The 17,570-nt window shown below is 41.6% G+C and overlaps 1 protein-coding gene across 2 annotated transcripts; it reads left to right on the top strand.

The window, feature by feature from the left end:
• The first annotated feature begins 500 nt into the window (after window positions 1-500).
• itpkcb (inositol-trisphosphate 3-kinase Cb) lies at window positions 501-17,213 on the top strand. Of its 2 annotated transcripts, none has more exons than XM_020088533.2 (8): window positions 501-634; window positions 2,356-3,663; window positions 12,927-13,026; window positions 13,427-13,640; window positions 13,945-14,149; window positions 14,578-14,679; window positions 14,940-15,011; window positions 15,169-17,213. In XM_020088533.2, exons 2-8 carry the CDS (start codon window positions 2,527-2,529, stop codon window positions 15,376-15,378), a joined length of 2,040 nt encoding a protein of 679 aa, XP_019944092.2. In that variant the 5' UTR covers window positions 501-634; window positions 2,356-2,526; the 3' UTR covers window positions 15,379-17,213. The 2 variants fall into 2 exon arrangements, with proteins under 2 accessions (XP_019944092.2, XP_069390435.1); XM_069534334.1 differs by having other exon boundaries at window positions 504-634; window positions 2,448-3,663.
• Window positions 17,214-17,570: the final 357 nt, after the last annotated feature.

Below are 17,570 nucleotides of genomic sequence, written 5' to 3'. Positions count from 1 at the left end.
TACATGTCATAAATGCTGCCTCGACTTGGGTACAGAATTGGAAAGTAACCAAACTAAAATGTCAAAGTTTTCACTTTATCAAAATTGTCTTTAAATGTTTTGGACCTTGATACACTAATTGTCAATACACATTTTTTTGGAAAGGGAGATGAAACATTTCGTCCATCTCTATACAACTTTATTTCTAATAAATGAAACATGGATTAAGCTAAGACAAGTTTAAAAACTCTTCAATGGTGCAACCTCGATGTTTCAAAATCACTGGGAGAGTTTGATTTCATGGAAATGATAGCGCGTGGATTTTAGTCAAAGTGTGAAACTAGTTATACATCTTTAATTTCCAATTTTGTTTGATTGCCAGTTGTGATGGTCTCTTTGTTATTGATATTAATCATCAGTTAGATCAGCTTTAGGTGACAGTTAAAATAACAGTGACTCTTCTTTGCACTGTTAGACAAGCATTATTTCCTCTTTCACTTCAACCACATACGCTTATACAACACAACTCCACACACACACGCGCTAGCCACAGACACAACCCCCTCACAGCCTGACAGTTAAAAACCCTCCACATCCCTATCAGCCTCTAACAGCTGCTTCACATTCACCAGAGCAGCAACTCAGCCTCTGTCTGGTAAGTTACTCTCTAGTATTATTCCTTTCCAGTAAGTGAACTGATCATAACCTGAAATATTTGATAAATCTTATAAATATGTGAGGTAAAAGTATCAATACAAATAGAGCAAATTTTAAGAATCGTATTGTAGTTGAAGTTTTTGTTGATGTAGGATAATTTATGGGGATACTCAATAGAGAGAACATTACCTTACAATAATATACTATGTTTATGTATGTGTATTTATGTTTGACACTTTATTTAAGTTGGTCGGATGTGAAGATACTGGGGTTGAGCTTTTTTGTTGGGTGTATGGAGTAAAGTCTTAAATTAGTTTGAGGAATCTAAATAACATTTTTAACACATACTCCATAACAAGTTAAAGTCCTTCTTTCGTAATAAGTAAAAGAAGAAGTATTAGCACCAATCAAAGGTACTCATCAGTGACATGATGAAAATGCATTTTCTGTTAATAATACCATTTTTATGTTTTGTAAAGTTTTAGCTGGTTGAGGTAGATTCATGTAAAACATATATTTTGACCTACTCTTATGTTTTGGATGTAAAATCACAATCTTCAAACATCTGAAGTTAAAAAAACTGAAGATAACAAATGGAGTGGAGTGATAAAAGTAACTCAAATGGAAACAATCTCAGAATGGTACAAAACTCTTACTCCTGTCTGAGTCATTATGTTTGATTATTTCTGATTTTGATGAAACAGGAATGTAATCTGTTTGTGTGTGTGGCACATGATGAGCTGTTCTTTTCCATTGTTATCCTTCCTGTCTCATTTCCTTTTTGTGAGCGTTCCATACTGACAGCAGGGTGACTGCAGCCCTGTCACAGTAAATGACTCTGAATAACACACAGCGACTCACTGTGTCTAATGTAGAATACTTTGAATTTTTCTAGGATGCCGTACTGTGTTTCTGAAATATGTCTTTGACAGGAGCAGTTATTTCAAAGTTTATATTTCATTATTAATTATGGCCAAACATTGTTGAATCCCACACACTGTTTGTATCAGCTGTTTTAACAAGAGTTTAATCTAACAATTATTATCGATTAACCGCTGAGTAGATTAGCACAATCATTATTTTCTTCAGCCCTTGAAACGTGTTCGTTTTGTTTGACCAACAGTCTAAAAAGCCCAACGTGTCAAACAGACTAATAATGTTTACACTTCATGTTTAAATGGTGCTGTGGAAAATGTCCATTGAGAAGTGAGAGCTAAATTGAATCAAGAATTCTTCTACAGTTTCAGAACAACATGCTGATGCTTTGTTTCATACAGAAATATGCTTTATGCTGACCACATTTTGTCATATTTTATTTTGTATAAAAACCAAACAACACTTAACATACTGTGTATCCAGTGGTGTCTAAATGGAATTGCTGCAGTGATAAAAGAGGCTTGGCCTGGACAGGCCTTCAGTGTTCACACACAGGGGGCAGCATCACACTGAACAACACTACTGAAACTGAGTCTAATCTCCCTGAAACTTTGAATTTCTTATTGTGCTGTAACCTTTAAATTACTTACCAGTTCAGATGACTTTATCCTCACATTATTTCAGAGCTGATAAATCACAGATTCACTTAAACTGTGGAGCCAAAAACCAAATAATGGTAACATTATCAGTATACTGGAGTTTAAGGTGAAGGAGTGGTCTGACTGTATTGTAATAACAGGCAATTAATGTGTTTACTAAATGATTCATGCTTTGTTCTCACAGATATGAACTAGTCCTACGTGGAGAGAATGGATCATGTTGAGATTTCACACAGTAAATGGATTCTATGACTAATGGCTGACTGTGCTCTGTAGGACTCTTTGGTTTCAAACATTTTCAAAATCCACTGGTGAAGGTGTGTCTGGCTGTGCTGTTACTACTACGGCATGCGGGATGGGCCAAACGCGCTCGGATCTATCGCGCAGCAGCAGCAGCAGCGGCGGCACCACCTCCGGAGCCAAGAGGGAAGCAGGCGAGACAACCCAGCGACTCCGTGTCCGCACATCCAGGAGCGGGGAGAAGCGACGCGGGCACCGGTCAAACAGGAATCCGATGAAAAATAAAGTGCTGTCGTGTCTGGGAAGGAGAAAGCGAGACCAGACGGAGGCGGCGTTCGGTTGCGGAAACGGAGCCGAGGCAGCGACGCGCCGCGATCACAGGGTGGGAAAGTTGCCGAGGGACGAGGTCGTGTCGGCGGGTGGGGGGCACCGAGCCGCCCCGGGTTGTTTCGAGGCACCGTCCGGCCTAGATGAGAACGCCCGGCGCGTCGTGAGCGGAGAGAGGGCAGCGGCGGGCTCGTCCGATGCGTCAGACCTGGAGAGGCGGCGCGGTGAAGTCAGCAGTGCGGGCGGAGAGGTTCAGAAATCCGTGCGGGAGGACAATGCCTCGGATCCCCCGGCGAGGGCCATGGAAGATCAGCCACTGGGGGGGAACATCCACGCTCGTTTCGTGTCTGGTGTTCGGGTATTGACGGAGACGAGTGTGACCGCAGCCTCTGACCCAGACACTTTGTTTAGCATTATCCCGGATCAACCTTTGGATCGTGGACTTTCGCTAACGGAGGCTAAAATGACTAAAACCGACCGTAACACAGTATCGTGTCCGCCCACAGCGGCCGGCGACCAGAACAACTGCTGTGTGGTTGAAAGTGAGACCCGCACGGACTCGGATCAGGGCCCCTTAACCCCCCCAGAGGCCCCGAGTTTCCCGGGAACCATACCGAAACTCATCATAACCAGAGACACCAGCCCTGCCCGCTATGAGGGGAGTCCCCCGGCCCTGCTGAGCTTCTCCGCGGAGCTCAGCTCGAGTCTCGAGCCTCACGCCGAGGTCGAGTCCCCTTGCTCGGACAGCGGCTGCGGGGGGTCCCCGGCTCTGATGCGCTCCCCGAGGAAGCTGTCCAACTCGTCCTCAGTGTGCCTGTCCTCTGCGTCTTCCTTCGAGGAGTCAGAGGACGACTTCACCGGCAGCGACATCGAGTCCAGTCTGTCTCCGGCCCGGTCTCTGTGCAGCCCGGACGATGGCACAGGGGTGAGTGTCTCCTCCACATGTCTCTATCACAACACTTCATTATTAACAGTCACAAGCAGTCTCACTAAAAAGTCATACACTGACCTCACTGCTTTGAATAGCAAATACAAATATTGTAGTGAAGTTGAGTGATCGTCATCATTCCTCATCACACACACCCTTTGATAGTTTATATAAAACAAAAATGATTTTAAATCAAAAATCAATCTTCTTATCCATATACAGAGTTTTAGGGACTGGGGTAGATACCAGTGTTAAGTAGGCATATATTCCAAAGAAGTATCAATGATTTCTAAGATGTCGTTATCAAACAAATGCAACAATGAAATATTTGACTTCTTATATTGTAGTCAGGTACTCTGGAGAACCAATCTTCCCTCCTCCCCCACTCCTCACAGGCCAACATTTACATCCTGTCACAGCTGTAGCCCCAGGTACAGGTCACCACACAGCTCAGAGGAGCAGTAAGACGCACACATGCATTTCCAGATTTACTTCACACAAATTGATGTTGCACCATGACCCTCACATCAGTCAGAGAATACACACACGTCATGTCTGTCAAGTCACCAGGCGGAAGTGCAGTCAGCCACTGTGTCACATTGAATTTTTCCGATTCCCAAAATAATTTAGAATATAGGACAAGATGGCAAATAAGGTCTTCTGCACAATTTAAGTTACCACCTAACAGTAGATGTTAGCAGGTGAAATAGGGACATATCTTCAGTTGTGTACCTTAGCATCATTAGGTGTTTCAGTGTGTGAGTTTATTTTATGGTCTGGTGCAGGGCTTGTCGGTGAATAAAGGTCTACAACCTCCACAATGCAAACTATTGATTTCCAGCCACGTTGCTGTGCCTCAAATGCCATGTCTGCATACCGCAGCCTGTTCCTGTCATTCGCTTCATCAACAGCATACTGTGTATTATAGACGACGGGCAGGGTGTTGGACCAGAGTATCAGGTCTGGTCTCAGGGTGGTTGTGACAATATTTGATAGGACTGTAAGCCGCTGGCCTCACGTCCGTGAGGAAGTCCGAAACAAACTGAATGGCTGTCATTGAAGGGCATACTCATACATATCAGTCCCCTAAACATGCCTGATTTTTTTTTTGCTGAGATCCACAAATTATTCTCCAAGAAATCAATGAAAATGTTTTATAGACAGTTTATCTCACAATTATAAAGAAAGTAAAGGACCCAGATCCACACTAAAATGTAATAAGTTCTTCTCTGATCCCAGTCACATCCTTCCACCAACTTTCCTGCTTATCTCCCCTGTAGTTTTTATGTAATCCTGCTCACTCAACAAACAAACAAACAAACAAACAAACAAACGCTGAAGATAACATAACCTCCTTGGTGGAAGTAATCAGGTTTACCACTCAGCTTGTGTCCTGAGTGGTGTGGTGGATATCTGTTTGTGTTAAATTACAATTTAATCAAATCTAACCAATGACTTTTGAAATATTTTGTCAAAGGAGTTGTTCAAAGCCTTAACTCACACCACCCTGATAAACAGAGCATGACTATAACACATTTAAACCAAAGTGGAGGAAACTGGCTCAGATCTGTGTCACTCAGCTCCCATGGCTCACCATCACAAGGCTGTGATGAGCTCAGCCCTCTGTCAGACTGTCTCTGAATGCATGTCTGTGGGATTTGTCATCAAATTGCAGTTGCTATCTCAGTGCTGTTCAGCTAATTCACAATTAGACTGTACAAATGCTATAAGAGCGATTTAGACGTTAGTTTGCTGCCCCAGCCAAAGGTTGAAGGTTTTTTTCTCCCACAGGCACGAGATGCAGTTTAAAGTTTCCATGTAGGAAGTCACAGATGAGTCAGAAAGCTTTGATGCACTGTGACTAAAAATGCTTGGAATGAGACAAGGCCTTTAAACAGAGTCTGTCCTCGATAGACTGTCCCCACCTCTCTTCTCAACAGTGTGGGAATCCTGAAAGTCTACGTTCTCCATTTGGGCCTGAAGATGTTCAGCTTGATATTCACACTAGGTTGCACTAAACCTAGAAACTGGGCAGAGACTGTACTCACGTAAATCATTTAATGATTTAGCCCCAGCCATTTTTCCACAGCAGACGTTCCACCCCATCTGGTGATTTACGTCTTTTTCTCCAGAGAGGAAGACAAAAGACGTGACACAGAGAAACACACTTAACTCTGACAGCTGCTTCGAACTCTGCTGTCTCCGTGATCACGTTAAGGTGGAGAGAGGCCACTGAGCCACGGCTGATATCTGATATGTCGCTGTTTGCCGTCTTTTAAAGTGAGTGTATCAAAGTGAAAAATCCAACGTCAACGTTTCAGTTTCTCAGAGATATCACATATCTACAAAACAGGCTGAGACAATCCTATAAAATGCCACAACACACAAAACAGAAAGAAACACACACTCACAAACTTTACTTCACTATCTGCATATCTTGTTGGATTTGTTAGCGTATATAAAACATAAATGATCATAAACAACATTTTCTGATTATTCCACGTGGATGCATAGTTAGAGCCCGAAATGTGTCTGTACAACAGTTTAAAACACGAATATATTCAGATAACAGTGTTCTTCAATAGAGAAGCAGCAGATCATTACTTTAAAGAATCTGGAATCAGAGAATATTGAGTTTTTGCTTCAAAAAGCAATAAAAATAACTAATCAATTATCAAATTTTGGTCAAATTAATGTTTCAGTTTAATCAGATAATACAAGCACTACACAGCTTGTGATAGGTCTATCCTATGAATTAGGTGTGGGAGTCATCTCCATATTTGAGTAATATCATTTCCTTTTTCCACTGTTGTAATGTTGGATCTTTTTTAATGCAGCTGATGAAAATTAATTATGCAGCTTTGGGAATACTTATGTCATTTTCAAATTTTCCCACATGGCAGACTCAATTGATTTGGTTTCTGGTAATGCTGATGAGAATCAGCAGGTCCTGGGACAGTGTAATTTCCTGGCCGTTACAGTGACAGCCAGGAAATGAGCAACCTGAGGAGTTGCACTCAAGCTGTTGCAACAAACATGATGACGGTCGAGTGTGGTTTATGATAAGAGCTTTTTAATGGGCACATCGTGTTCGTTCAGAGTTGTGTAAGAGCTCTGTTGTCAGTTTTACAGTCAATAATCGAAGGTGTGTGTGTGTGTGTGTGTGTGTGTGTGTGTGTGTGTGTGTGTGTGTGTGTGTGTGTTGTTGGCTTTAGAAGGCTGGGGCCATGCTGTCAGCTCCCAACCAAACCAGTTACATTTTGTACGCTCAGTGACGTGAGCATACTTGCTCACACATGCATGCTCAGAAACACAAACGCAGCGATGCCTTTTTGCATTCAGAGTTGAGTGTGTGTCATGGAAAATTGGGCTGAAAGTAGAGCCGGTTGCTAGGTGACGTCTTTGCCATATATGGTACTTTTTTTCTCTCTCTTCTTGTCTTGCTCTCTCATTCTCACACACAGTATCTACTCTGTCCCTGACATTTGAGTGTTATTAGATGCAAATTCCTATGAACTTCTACCCGGCTAAACAATGCACATGTTACTTTATATCTAATCTGCAGATTACTTCACTCAAACTTTCTGCATCCCACACACAGCCTTGTACAAAAGATTAATATTTTCCCCCGAGACATCATGAGACATGCAGCGGAACAGAAAACGGGGAAAATCAGGGTAAGCTGACAGATGATGGAAGTCAGGCAGACGAAAACACACTGCGAGTTTGAATACGCAGCCTACACGTGACGATTGTTATTCATACATGCTTGTTCACGTGAGCCACAATTGCAGACTTGTTTTCCATGCCACTCATTGTTCAAAGTCCCACACATCACTCCCACAGCACTTATACACAAAATCCATGATATCAAGTTAATTAGCAATACAAATAAACTCTAAACTATTTACTTATTGAATCCATTTCTATTTATATAATTTCTATCTATTTACAATCTATTGCATTTCTACAAATTGACAGTAAAAATCAATACCTCTCAAACACAAGTAACAATAAACTATTGTCAACAGCTCACTTCGCTTTGCTTTGCAAATGAGAGCACCGTGCAGCATGGAGGAAATATTCAGATGCTTTAAAGCAATGGCACATGTAAAAAATACTCCAGTAAGAGCAGGAACAATTCATTCAGAACATAACGTAACTCAACATACGGAAGAATGTTTATCATACACTGATGCATCAATGTGTAAGTAGCAAACAAAGCTAAAAACAATGGAGATTTAGTTAAGTCTGACCGAATTATAGATTAGCCGATAAATCAGCCGAAAGCCTGTCACATACATGTTGCTGTTGGCATTTATGTTTGCTGGCTGATATATCAATATCAGAAATGTTTTACCCCCTAATGTTGGTATTGACATGGCCTGAAACCAAATTTATTGTAGTTGTTCATCCTGCTGTGAGATATTTAGTTATACATTTTCATGGAGTTTTGAACTGTAGAAGGTGAAATGTCTTGTTTTCTCAGACATCTCTCCAAAAACCTTCAATTCACAATATGAAAGAAAGAAAAGCAGCAACTATTTGTTCATTTCTCTCATTGAATAACAATTACTCCATTATTAAAGTTGCAGACTAGTTTGAATGATCAACAATTTGTTTCAGCACTAAAATATAGAACGTAAAGACACATTCACGTACTATTACAACCAGTAGTATAGTAACACTATGACAAATGGCTAAACGTACTTTTTTCCGACGTGTCTTTTCTGAATGTGGTTGTTGAAGGTGCCACCTTGTGTATGTTCAGTGGACCACCACAGCTGATCTACTTTAACAGTGGAGACTGAATTCAGAGGAAAGGGATGTGGTTTAAAATCAACTACTTTTGTGGAAAGGGCTCTGACACTAACTGAAAACACCCTCAGAGTATATGTAGTCACTCCTGTAGCAGGTGATAGTGGTCTGACAGGTTCTGCTCACACACACACACACACACACACGCCTGTAGGTAACATACCACTGAGGAATTTGTCATGCAGGCAGAGGGAGAGGAGGCACTGGGAGCGTATATGGGAAGGCCTGTTGTCCCACCCCTACCCCCGTGCTGCCAGTCCCTCATGAAGAATCTTAGCTCAGTTTGGGGATCAGTACAGACCCTCTGGGGATTAGAGTGAAAGAGACATGACGGCCAGAACAAAGGTTGGACTCGGGCGAAAAAGAAGACACCTCCTGTGCCCTGAGGTTGAGAGGAAGTAAAAGAAAAGTGGATTTGTCGAAGCAGGCAGATGTTGAAAGAAAGAGAGAGATGATAGCTTCAGGTCATACATGGATATGCTTGATTGAGAAAGTGTTACGAGAGGAAGGGGGGAGGGACAGGATGTCAAAAATTGAATTGACAAAAAGAGGTTGCAGAGATGGAGAGGAGGTCAGTGTGAGAGAGGAGGATTACCAACCAGGCAACGCAAGCCTCAGTTTACAACAGGGATTTACAGACTGACTGGCTGACGCCAAATAACAGGAATAAGGCAGCACCTTAGCCAGGAGCTCAGTTAAATAGATGAGGGTGAAGGACCTGAGGCTGACAGGGAGGCACATGTCCCTGGTGGTGCTCGTCTGGGGAGAACCTGTGCTGATGATGCGAAGTGTTTTGTTCTTGCTGCTTTCTCGCTTCGTCTCCAGGGCGTGTGTCAGCGCCTGCCTCCTCATACACTGCTACTCTGTCTGTCAGGTAAGAAACCGAAAGTGGCAAAGTTAAATTCAGATTAAGACCCAGAGAGTCGAATGTAGCTGCTAACACACAACTTTTTCAGAAAGTTCTGAAGGCAGATTATGTCAGATACAGGTAGCAGATTTGATTATTCAAATACACTGTATAATGTGATTTCTATTGTTTTGTTGCTATTACAGTATAATGTAGTAATCTGCCTGACAGTCTCTTAATGCAGTTAATCATCTGTTTGATAAGTCAGCTATTATATTATATATATATTATAAAATAATATATATTAGGTACACCTCCAACTGGTATATTATGTTATTAAACCACCACCACTTATATCAGTGATGAAAGACTAAATTGGGATTTTATGTTTATATCTGTGTGTGTGTGTGTGTGTGTGTGTGTGTGTGTGTGTGTGTGTGTGTGTGTGTGTGTGTGTGTGTGTGTATGCAGTGAGTTTTTGAACGGTCTCATTTCAAAAGGCTGTTAATGGGTAAAGACTTGGTTTAGTTGGGATGGTTAAGGTTATATAATGAGTGTCCTCACTAAGACAGAAATGCGTGAGTGTGTTTGTGTCTTCATGATTAGAATGGGAAACATTCCAGGCATTCCGACCTCAACATCAAGGAAAGGTCTAAAGGAACAGGGAGGGATGGGAGTGCGATGGCAGTAAAGAAAAAGAAAAAGGAACGAAAGCTTTTGCTTGGATAAGAAGTGGAAGGTTAATTGAGAGAAAGTGGTGATGAACAAAGAGTCGGGTGACTCCCATTTGAATGAAGGTAGGTAAAAATAAAAAACTGTAGAAAGGAAAAAACTTTAGGATGCCATTTATCAATGTCAGGTTTAAGAGACAAAGCTCCGTGCTACGTAAGCAAGACTTAGATAGTGGACATAGTGAAGGTTGGACTGTGTAGGATGGAGACACAGGATGAGACAACAGGACAAAACAGCTCCTTCTGTTTAAACTGAAAGAACAATAACATTACATAAAGCCTTAGTGGCAGTAACAGCATTAGCTCTGGCTGTAATGGGTAACATTACACATTTGACCCTGCAGCGGCAACACACTAACCTGTCAGCTTGAAGCAATTAGAGAGAAATCCTGATGCTAGTAGATAAGAGATTTGGGTGTCTGCTGCACCCCGCCTCTCCCGTCTCCCCCCCAGACTTTCACTGTCACTGAGGGATTCTTTAGACAAGGACAGGTGCTGCTAACATTAGTTAGATTAAAAGAAACATGTGATAATGGTCTAATGGGTAAGCATGGTTTATATATGTTATTTCAAATGATCATAATTAGCCCAAAATGATGATTTTACTATGGGGCGGGCAGGAAAACTGGAGAATGTCCTCATCAACTGACTTGGACATCTGTCTAAAAGCAGCTTTATATTGAATAAAAACAAAATGTACTCAGGTTCCTTTTGTTGATAATAGAGGAAGCAGCACATTTGAGATATTCTTCATCTGAATGTACAATATTTGTTGATTATTTCTGATGATAGACGTATTGATTCAGGTCTAAAAACTTGAGCTTAAACATGTCCTCACAGTCAAGTATATGTTCTAAACACTCTTGTGTTATGAACCTTACGTAACAGGTTCATAAATATCCCTGACAGCAGCACTTTGGAGGCTGGGGACAGTTTTACTGTACTAACCAGGTGGAGTGTCTACAGCTTGTTGTGTTTTATAGGGGTTAAGATTGGAGGGAGGGCTTGTTGTTGTCCTGTTGTCAAAGAGGATAAGTGGAGGAAAGGGATTTTTGCTTCAGTTTACAGAATATTTCAGCATCCAGAGTTTAACCAACCAATCATATAACAAACCACCTAACCAACCAACTAACCAACCGCCTATTGAACCACCTAACCAACTATCCCTCCCTCACATCCTGAATATACAACCGAAGCGGCACATTGTGGTTTTCACCCTGAGCCGGCCAACACTGGTCACTGAAGCAGAGAAAAGATTGCTACAGACTGTGCAGTAAGATTTACAGTGTCATGTTTCCCACAGTAACGTGGGTCAAAATGTGAATCAGTTTTCATCAGTATGTATGTAATATGTAATATGTCGAAATGAGTGAGAGGAATTTTCATCATGTTGCAAATTGTGGCTTTCACTCAGAGATATGCACTCACCGTACATACGTTTCATGACTGTTCTTTGACCAGAGGTGGTGAAAGGTGTTTTAGGGTCATGTGAACTATTTTAAGCTCAGGTCAAAGATTTCAAGAAGTGACTTTCATAACACGCTACTCTGGTGTCTCCTGACATTGACAACGTTTTACCCACAAGCCACCCCACACCCTATTGTTCCGGAAATGTTCCTGTTGTAAATGTGTCTGACACAGACAATTTCCTGCTGCGTTCTTCATGTGGAAGACCCAGTTTTTCTCGACATTTTCCTTTGTTCAGATCTGGAAACAGTTAAAACTTATATAAGAAGATTATTGACAAAGTAGCTTTCAGGACCTTTTAAATCTCAGGGTAACAAAACTCTCCATAAACTCTTTCTTCTTCTGTGGTAAACACACACTCACAGTTTTTGTTGTGTGTATAATTCCTGCAGTAAGACTGTTTTATTGTGACAGAGTTTGAACGGAGCAGCTGTGGAAAGAATGCGAGTGAGGAGAGCAGAGATAGGCCGATATGTAAACATGGCAGAGATAGGCTACTCACAGATGTCATTTAGTTATAAGATTAATTTATGATTATAGCTTCTTGTCTCTGCATTATATTACTCATGTTAACCTGTTATCTCTCTGTCACACACACACATCCTGTTTTTTAATCATCTATTTCTGTCATTAACATTTATTTTATATGGTACGAACATTGTAGGAAGGTTGAGGAAATTGAGAAGCCAAGAGAAACTATTGAGTGATATTATTTGACTGTTGGTAATGTCCATTACAATATAACACATTCATATCTTAAACTGGCTGTCCCGTTTGTTGTGATTTCCCACACACACGCTTTAATCAATCGATGTCATGTTCCTCTCAGATTGCTTACGTCAAAGCTGCTGTTGCACAAATACACACTGTCCTTGCTGTGGCATTTCCCAACACAGATAACCGTTACACACACACACACACACACACACACACACACACACACACACACACACACACACACACACACACACACAAACACACACACACACACACACACACACACACACACACACACACACACACAGTTTCAGACAGTACGGGTCTGTTTTTACGACACCACAGAGATGTCTTTGGTAAATGTTTTATGAATGGGCTTTGTGCACCTGGGTGCATAACCTTGCTCTGTCCAATGTCTACTGGTGTGTGTGTGTGTGTGTGTGTGTGTGTGTGTGTGTGTGTGTGTGTGTGTGTGTGTGTGTGTGTGTGTGTGTGTATGTAAAGGGTGTGGTTCCCTTTAATGAATAATCCCTAATGGCCTGTATTTAGCTCCGTGGTTTCTTTGACGGGCACATAAACCACCACGTCGACCAGTCAGTGCTTCTGATTCTTTGTTTATGCGACCACCCACAACTTTTCTACAAGAGGATGACGTTCTTTGTGGTTTTTGTGTTTCCCAGAATAAGTCCTGGCAGAAGCTGAAGACGATGGTTCACTGGTCCCCCTTCGTTGTGTCTTTCAAGAAGCGTTACCCATGGGTGCAGCTCGCTGGCCATGCAGGTAGGAATACATACAGAGTGACATATCTCTGAATAATATGGATTCATGTTTATTCTTCATCCTCATTATTCAAAGAAATGTTTTTGGTTGGAAAAATGAGAAGATTAACTTAAATGTTTTTGTTAGATACAAGGTTAAAGCCAACAGCCAGGTAGCTTAGCATAAAGAATGGAAACGGGGAAACAGATGCAAAGATAATAAACCCTGTTGACACCATCAGGGCATATAATGCTCACAAATTATCATATTATACATGGTTTGTTTAATCGGTGTTATTTATAATGACAAGCTGTGGTTTCTGAGATCTGGAGTAAACATGAGAAAAGTATCAATCTCCTCATCCAATTCCCTCAAGTGTATTTCCCAGAATGCCAAATGTTCATTCTGTCTCTTCTCCAAGGTAACTTCCAGGCGGGGGAGTACGGACGTTTGTTGAAGCGATACTGTGAGTGTGAGCACCAGTGTCTACAGAAGCTGATGAAGGACACTCTGCGGCCATATGTGCCTGGTTACTACGGCGTTGTGCAGCGAGATGAGCAGGACTATAACCTGATGGATGACCTGCTGGCTGACTTTGACTCGCCCTCCATCATGGATTGTAAGATGGGCAGCAGGTAAGAAAGTCTTACTGTATAAGAAACTGCAGAAGAGAGTTTATCAGAGCCTATTGTGTTTTTGGGAGATAAAGAGGTTCTTTAAAATGAACATTTATACACATATAGGCCTTAACATGTGTTACTACCAGCAGTTTGCAATAAAAGTAGCTGTATTCATCGTCAGCAAAGTAGTTTACAGGAATAAAAGTGCACTGCAAGGATATAAAATCATACAGAAAAAAGTAAATTGGATAAAATCAAATGTAAAATACATTCTTAATGATTCATTTGAGAAATTAAATGTCAACCCTTTACTTTTTAGGACATACTTGGAAGAGGAGCTGATAAAAGCCAGAGAGCGTCCACGTCTGCGGAAGGACATGTACGAGAAGATGGTCGCGGTGGACCCCGGGGCCCCTACAGAGCAGGAGAGGGCCCAGCAGGGCATCCTCAAGCCCAGATACATGCAGTGGAGGGAGACGCTCAGCTCGACGGCCACTCTGGGATTCCGCATCGAAGGCATTAAGGTCAGAGGTCACACTGGAACACCCAGCACTGGGAACATTCAAGTCAGTGTTACCAAAGAGAACAAATAGTTTCCGCCAGAAGTAAACCAATTAATGGGAGTAAATATTTATCAGGTTGTTCACTGGATAGACCACACACACACACACACACACACACACACACACACACACACACACACACACACAGTGGAAAACACAGCCTATTGAAGTTTGTTCAAGTTGTACAGCTGTAGATCTGCATGTTGCTTCAACATGAATAAAGTCTCTGATCTGTCACTGTCATTTAAATTTTTCTTTGTCATAGTTTTTCGAAACCACAACTTCAAAACATGCATGTGTATGAGGAAGGTGTTGCAGTTCATAAAAAAAACTATAAAGACAGAGAAGAACAAGATGAAACGTCTCCTGTGTTTTCTCTTTTTCTACAGAGAGCTGATGGAACCTGTAACACCAACTTTAAGAAGACAAAGCACAGAGAGCAGGTGATGCAGGCCCTGAGGGACTTTGTCGACGGCAACACTCAGATTCTGGTGAGTTACAAGTTCTCTGCCAGGTTTTGGAAATGCACAAATTGAATTTAATTCAAAGAGTTAATTTCCCCTGGAATGGCTCTGCAATATATTTGAATGTTCATATAAACCAAACTGGGATTAATTGTTTTGTTTTAATGTTTTAATTTGAGCTAATTTCATTTTAACATTCATACACCAATAAGGGAAAAAAATTTACTCATAATGGAAATGTTCTCACTGTCTCATACCCTACATCTCTTTATGATTCTTTTTCTTAGAAACTCTACCTGCAGCGGCTGGAGGAGCTCCGCTCAGTCCTCGAGCAGTCACACTTCTTCAGGACTCACGAGGTGAGACACACTGACACACAACTCGGTTTCCATGATTCATGAACAAACCTGCTGACTGACTTTGAAGATCTGCTATTTCATCTTGACATTAGCTCCTGTGTGTAATCGCTCACACGCCTCAAGCGTCACCAGTCTCACCGGTTTCTCTCCATTGCAGGTCGTCGGCAGCTCTCTGCTGTTTGTGCACGATGCCTCTGGGAAGGCCCGGGTGTGGATGATCGACTTCGGGAAGACGGTCCCCCTGCCGGACCCCCAGACTCTCGACCACAGGACCCCCTGGGTGGAGGGCAACAGGGAGGATGGCTACCTGTGGGGACTGGACAACCTCATAGACATTTTCAGCAGCATGCTTCCTCAGATGCCTTGAGAGGGAGAAGCAGGAGACTGGAGTAAAACATTGATCCGAATCCAAAAGGTGGAAGAGATGCATGATCAGGGGAATCTCAAAAGACTGACAGTGGAAAGATTAGAAGAGTATTTCAACCCCCCTATTTGATCGGAGTGTTTTTATCCACATGGACCTGTTAAAGAAGAGGAGGTCGAACAAGGACAGGATTTCTATTGCAGAGTGGAACATGCTAAACGCCAATCTCACGCAACAAGCTCCATCTGTGGAGGAGGAGGGAGGAGAATTCAACGCAGACTTGTAACAAGTGTCACTGGAACTGTGAGAATACAGAATTCATGGACCTGACACTTCCTGCAAAGACACACTCAACATTACTCATCTCCCACCTCAGCAGCCCCCCCTGCTGGTTGGAATTGCACAGAGTGCTTAGTTTGATCCTTTTTTTTGGTAACGGGGAGCTTTATTATTGTCATGGACCACTTTTGTTGTTTAAACACTAAAAACACTGGTCAGACCACGTGTTAACTAACTTGGCGTGTAAATACAACTTTATTTAAACTTTTTTTGGTCTTGGTATAACCTCTTAACCTTGTACGATTTCTGTGCCTGGCATTTTGTAAAGTACGAGCTGTTTGATCATTCCAGTGCAGTAGCTCCTGCTGTTTTTCTTCCAAAGAGTTCACCCCAAGTATAAACTGATTTACATTTAATCACAACGTTTAACTTCTAGTAGAAACTCATATTTTCTTATTTGGATTTTTGAGTGATTATGCAGTGAAAGGTGTTTTTTCTCCAACTGTACAATAATCAGCTTGACAGCCACATTTGTTGGTAATTTGTTGCACTATGGATCCTCACAAAGCCATTGAACAAATGGAGCAGTGCCTCTGTGCGTCTTAAAGTGGGAAGCATCAGTCAAGTACTGGGTTTACAGTAGTTTAACGCACATTTAATCTTTCACCCCTCGATTCTCTCTGATCAGTGTTGCTGTAGATTTTTTACCGAAAAGTCAAGTGATGGCGTTGAGGGTTGAAATGAAACTGGAATTACCTGATTAAACTGATCAGATGTTTCATGAGATTTCACTTATGTGGCGACTTCCACATGATCATGAAACAGGGAAATTTGAAAGTGTCTTATGATACAAAGAACAACGTATTATTATCAGTTTTAAACACGAGGATGTTGTAAACCAGTTTGCTAAACACAACAGGAGGCTTGTGGGTTTGAATTTGAGTATGCAAGAGTTTACGACATTTGTTATGGTTGGATATTAAGGCAGTGCTTACCGTCTTATTGTTCCTTGACTGGAATGCAGCAGGTCGGTGAACATAACAGTCTTCAGTCTTCCAGATAACTTTCGACTGTGTCAGGCTGCACTGCGAGTGTGTGTGTGTGTGTGTGTGTGTGTGTGTGTGTGTGTGAGAGAGTGTGAGTGAGTGTGAGTGAGTGAGTGTGTGAGTGAGTGTGTGAGTGAGTGTGTGAGGAAGTGAGTGTGTCTACACGTAGGCAGTTGACCTGGCACACAAATTGTCTACGAGTGCCGCAAATGTTTTGACTTCATGTAATTGGAATTTAAATTCAGGAGACAAATTTTTCCATCTCTGTAAAATAAACGTACAGGGAGAGGGGAGGAATAATGTTTACAAAGTGTTTATATTTCTTTACCCACAAATCCTCTCTATTTTCAAAATGGCAAATTATCAGCTTTTCAAACTGGGTGCTGCTTTATTGGAAAGAAAACTGGACTCAGCCACATTTTGTATCTTTTGAAGACGGCACGTTTTAAAGGTTGTCTGTCCCTGCTTTGTCCAGACGGTCGTGGATTGCAATAAACTGGAAATTAGTTTTCAGAGTTTGTTTTTGTTTTCACTGTCGCACACAACACAACTCACATGGTTCTTTAAACATCAATCCCACATTGATTTCAGTGTATAAATATAATTTCTCTCAAGTTCCAAAACATGTCCAGGTAAGTGGTGAGTTAAGATGAAAAAATATTAAAGTAAAATGCCCAAATTTACCAGATCCAGATTTTTATTTGGCTCTGAACCAAATTTCACACATTTATAAAAATCTGTTAGATTAACATGTCTGACTTTTTTCAACCATGAATTATTCTCTTACAGATCAATGAATATTGAGAACCAGATCCAGATCTGCACTAAATGTTATGGGTTCTTCCCTGGGTCTTGCCCCATCACTTCCTA

This window comes from Paralichthys olivaceus, chromosome 11 (genome assembly GCF_024713975.1).
Source record: "Paralichthys olivaceus isolate ysfri-2021 chromosome 11, ASM2471397v2, whole genome shotgun sequence".
In the NCBI taxonomy this organism is placed as follows: Eukaryota; Metazoa; Chordata; class Actinopteri; order Pleuronectiformes; family Paralichthyidae; genus Paralichthys; species Paralichthys olivaceus.
Note: the sequence above shows the minus strand (reverse complement) of the source record. Positions and strands in the feature narration are given on the sequence as shown.

Excerpts from the sequence above, each read along its gene's own strand:
- itpkcb (XM_020088533.2), top strand. The coding sequence starts at position 2,527 with ATGGGCCAAACGCGCTCGGATCTATCGCGCAGCAGCAGCAGCAGCGGC. Across the intron at positions 14,680-14,939 it reads ACGGCAACACTCAGATTCTG|AAACTCTACCTGCAGCGGCT; the intron begins GTGAGTTACAAG and ends TCTTTTTCTTAG. Across the intron at positions 15,012-15,168 it reads ACTTCTTCAGGACTCACGAG|GTCGTCGGCAGCTCTCTGCT; the intron begins GTGAGACACACT and ends TCTCCATTGCAG.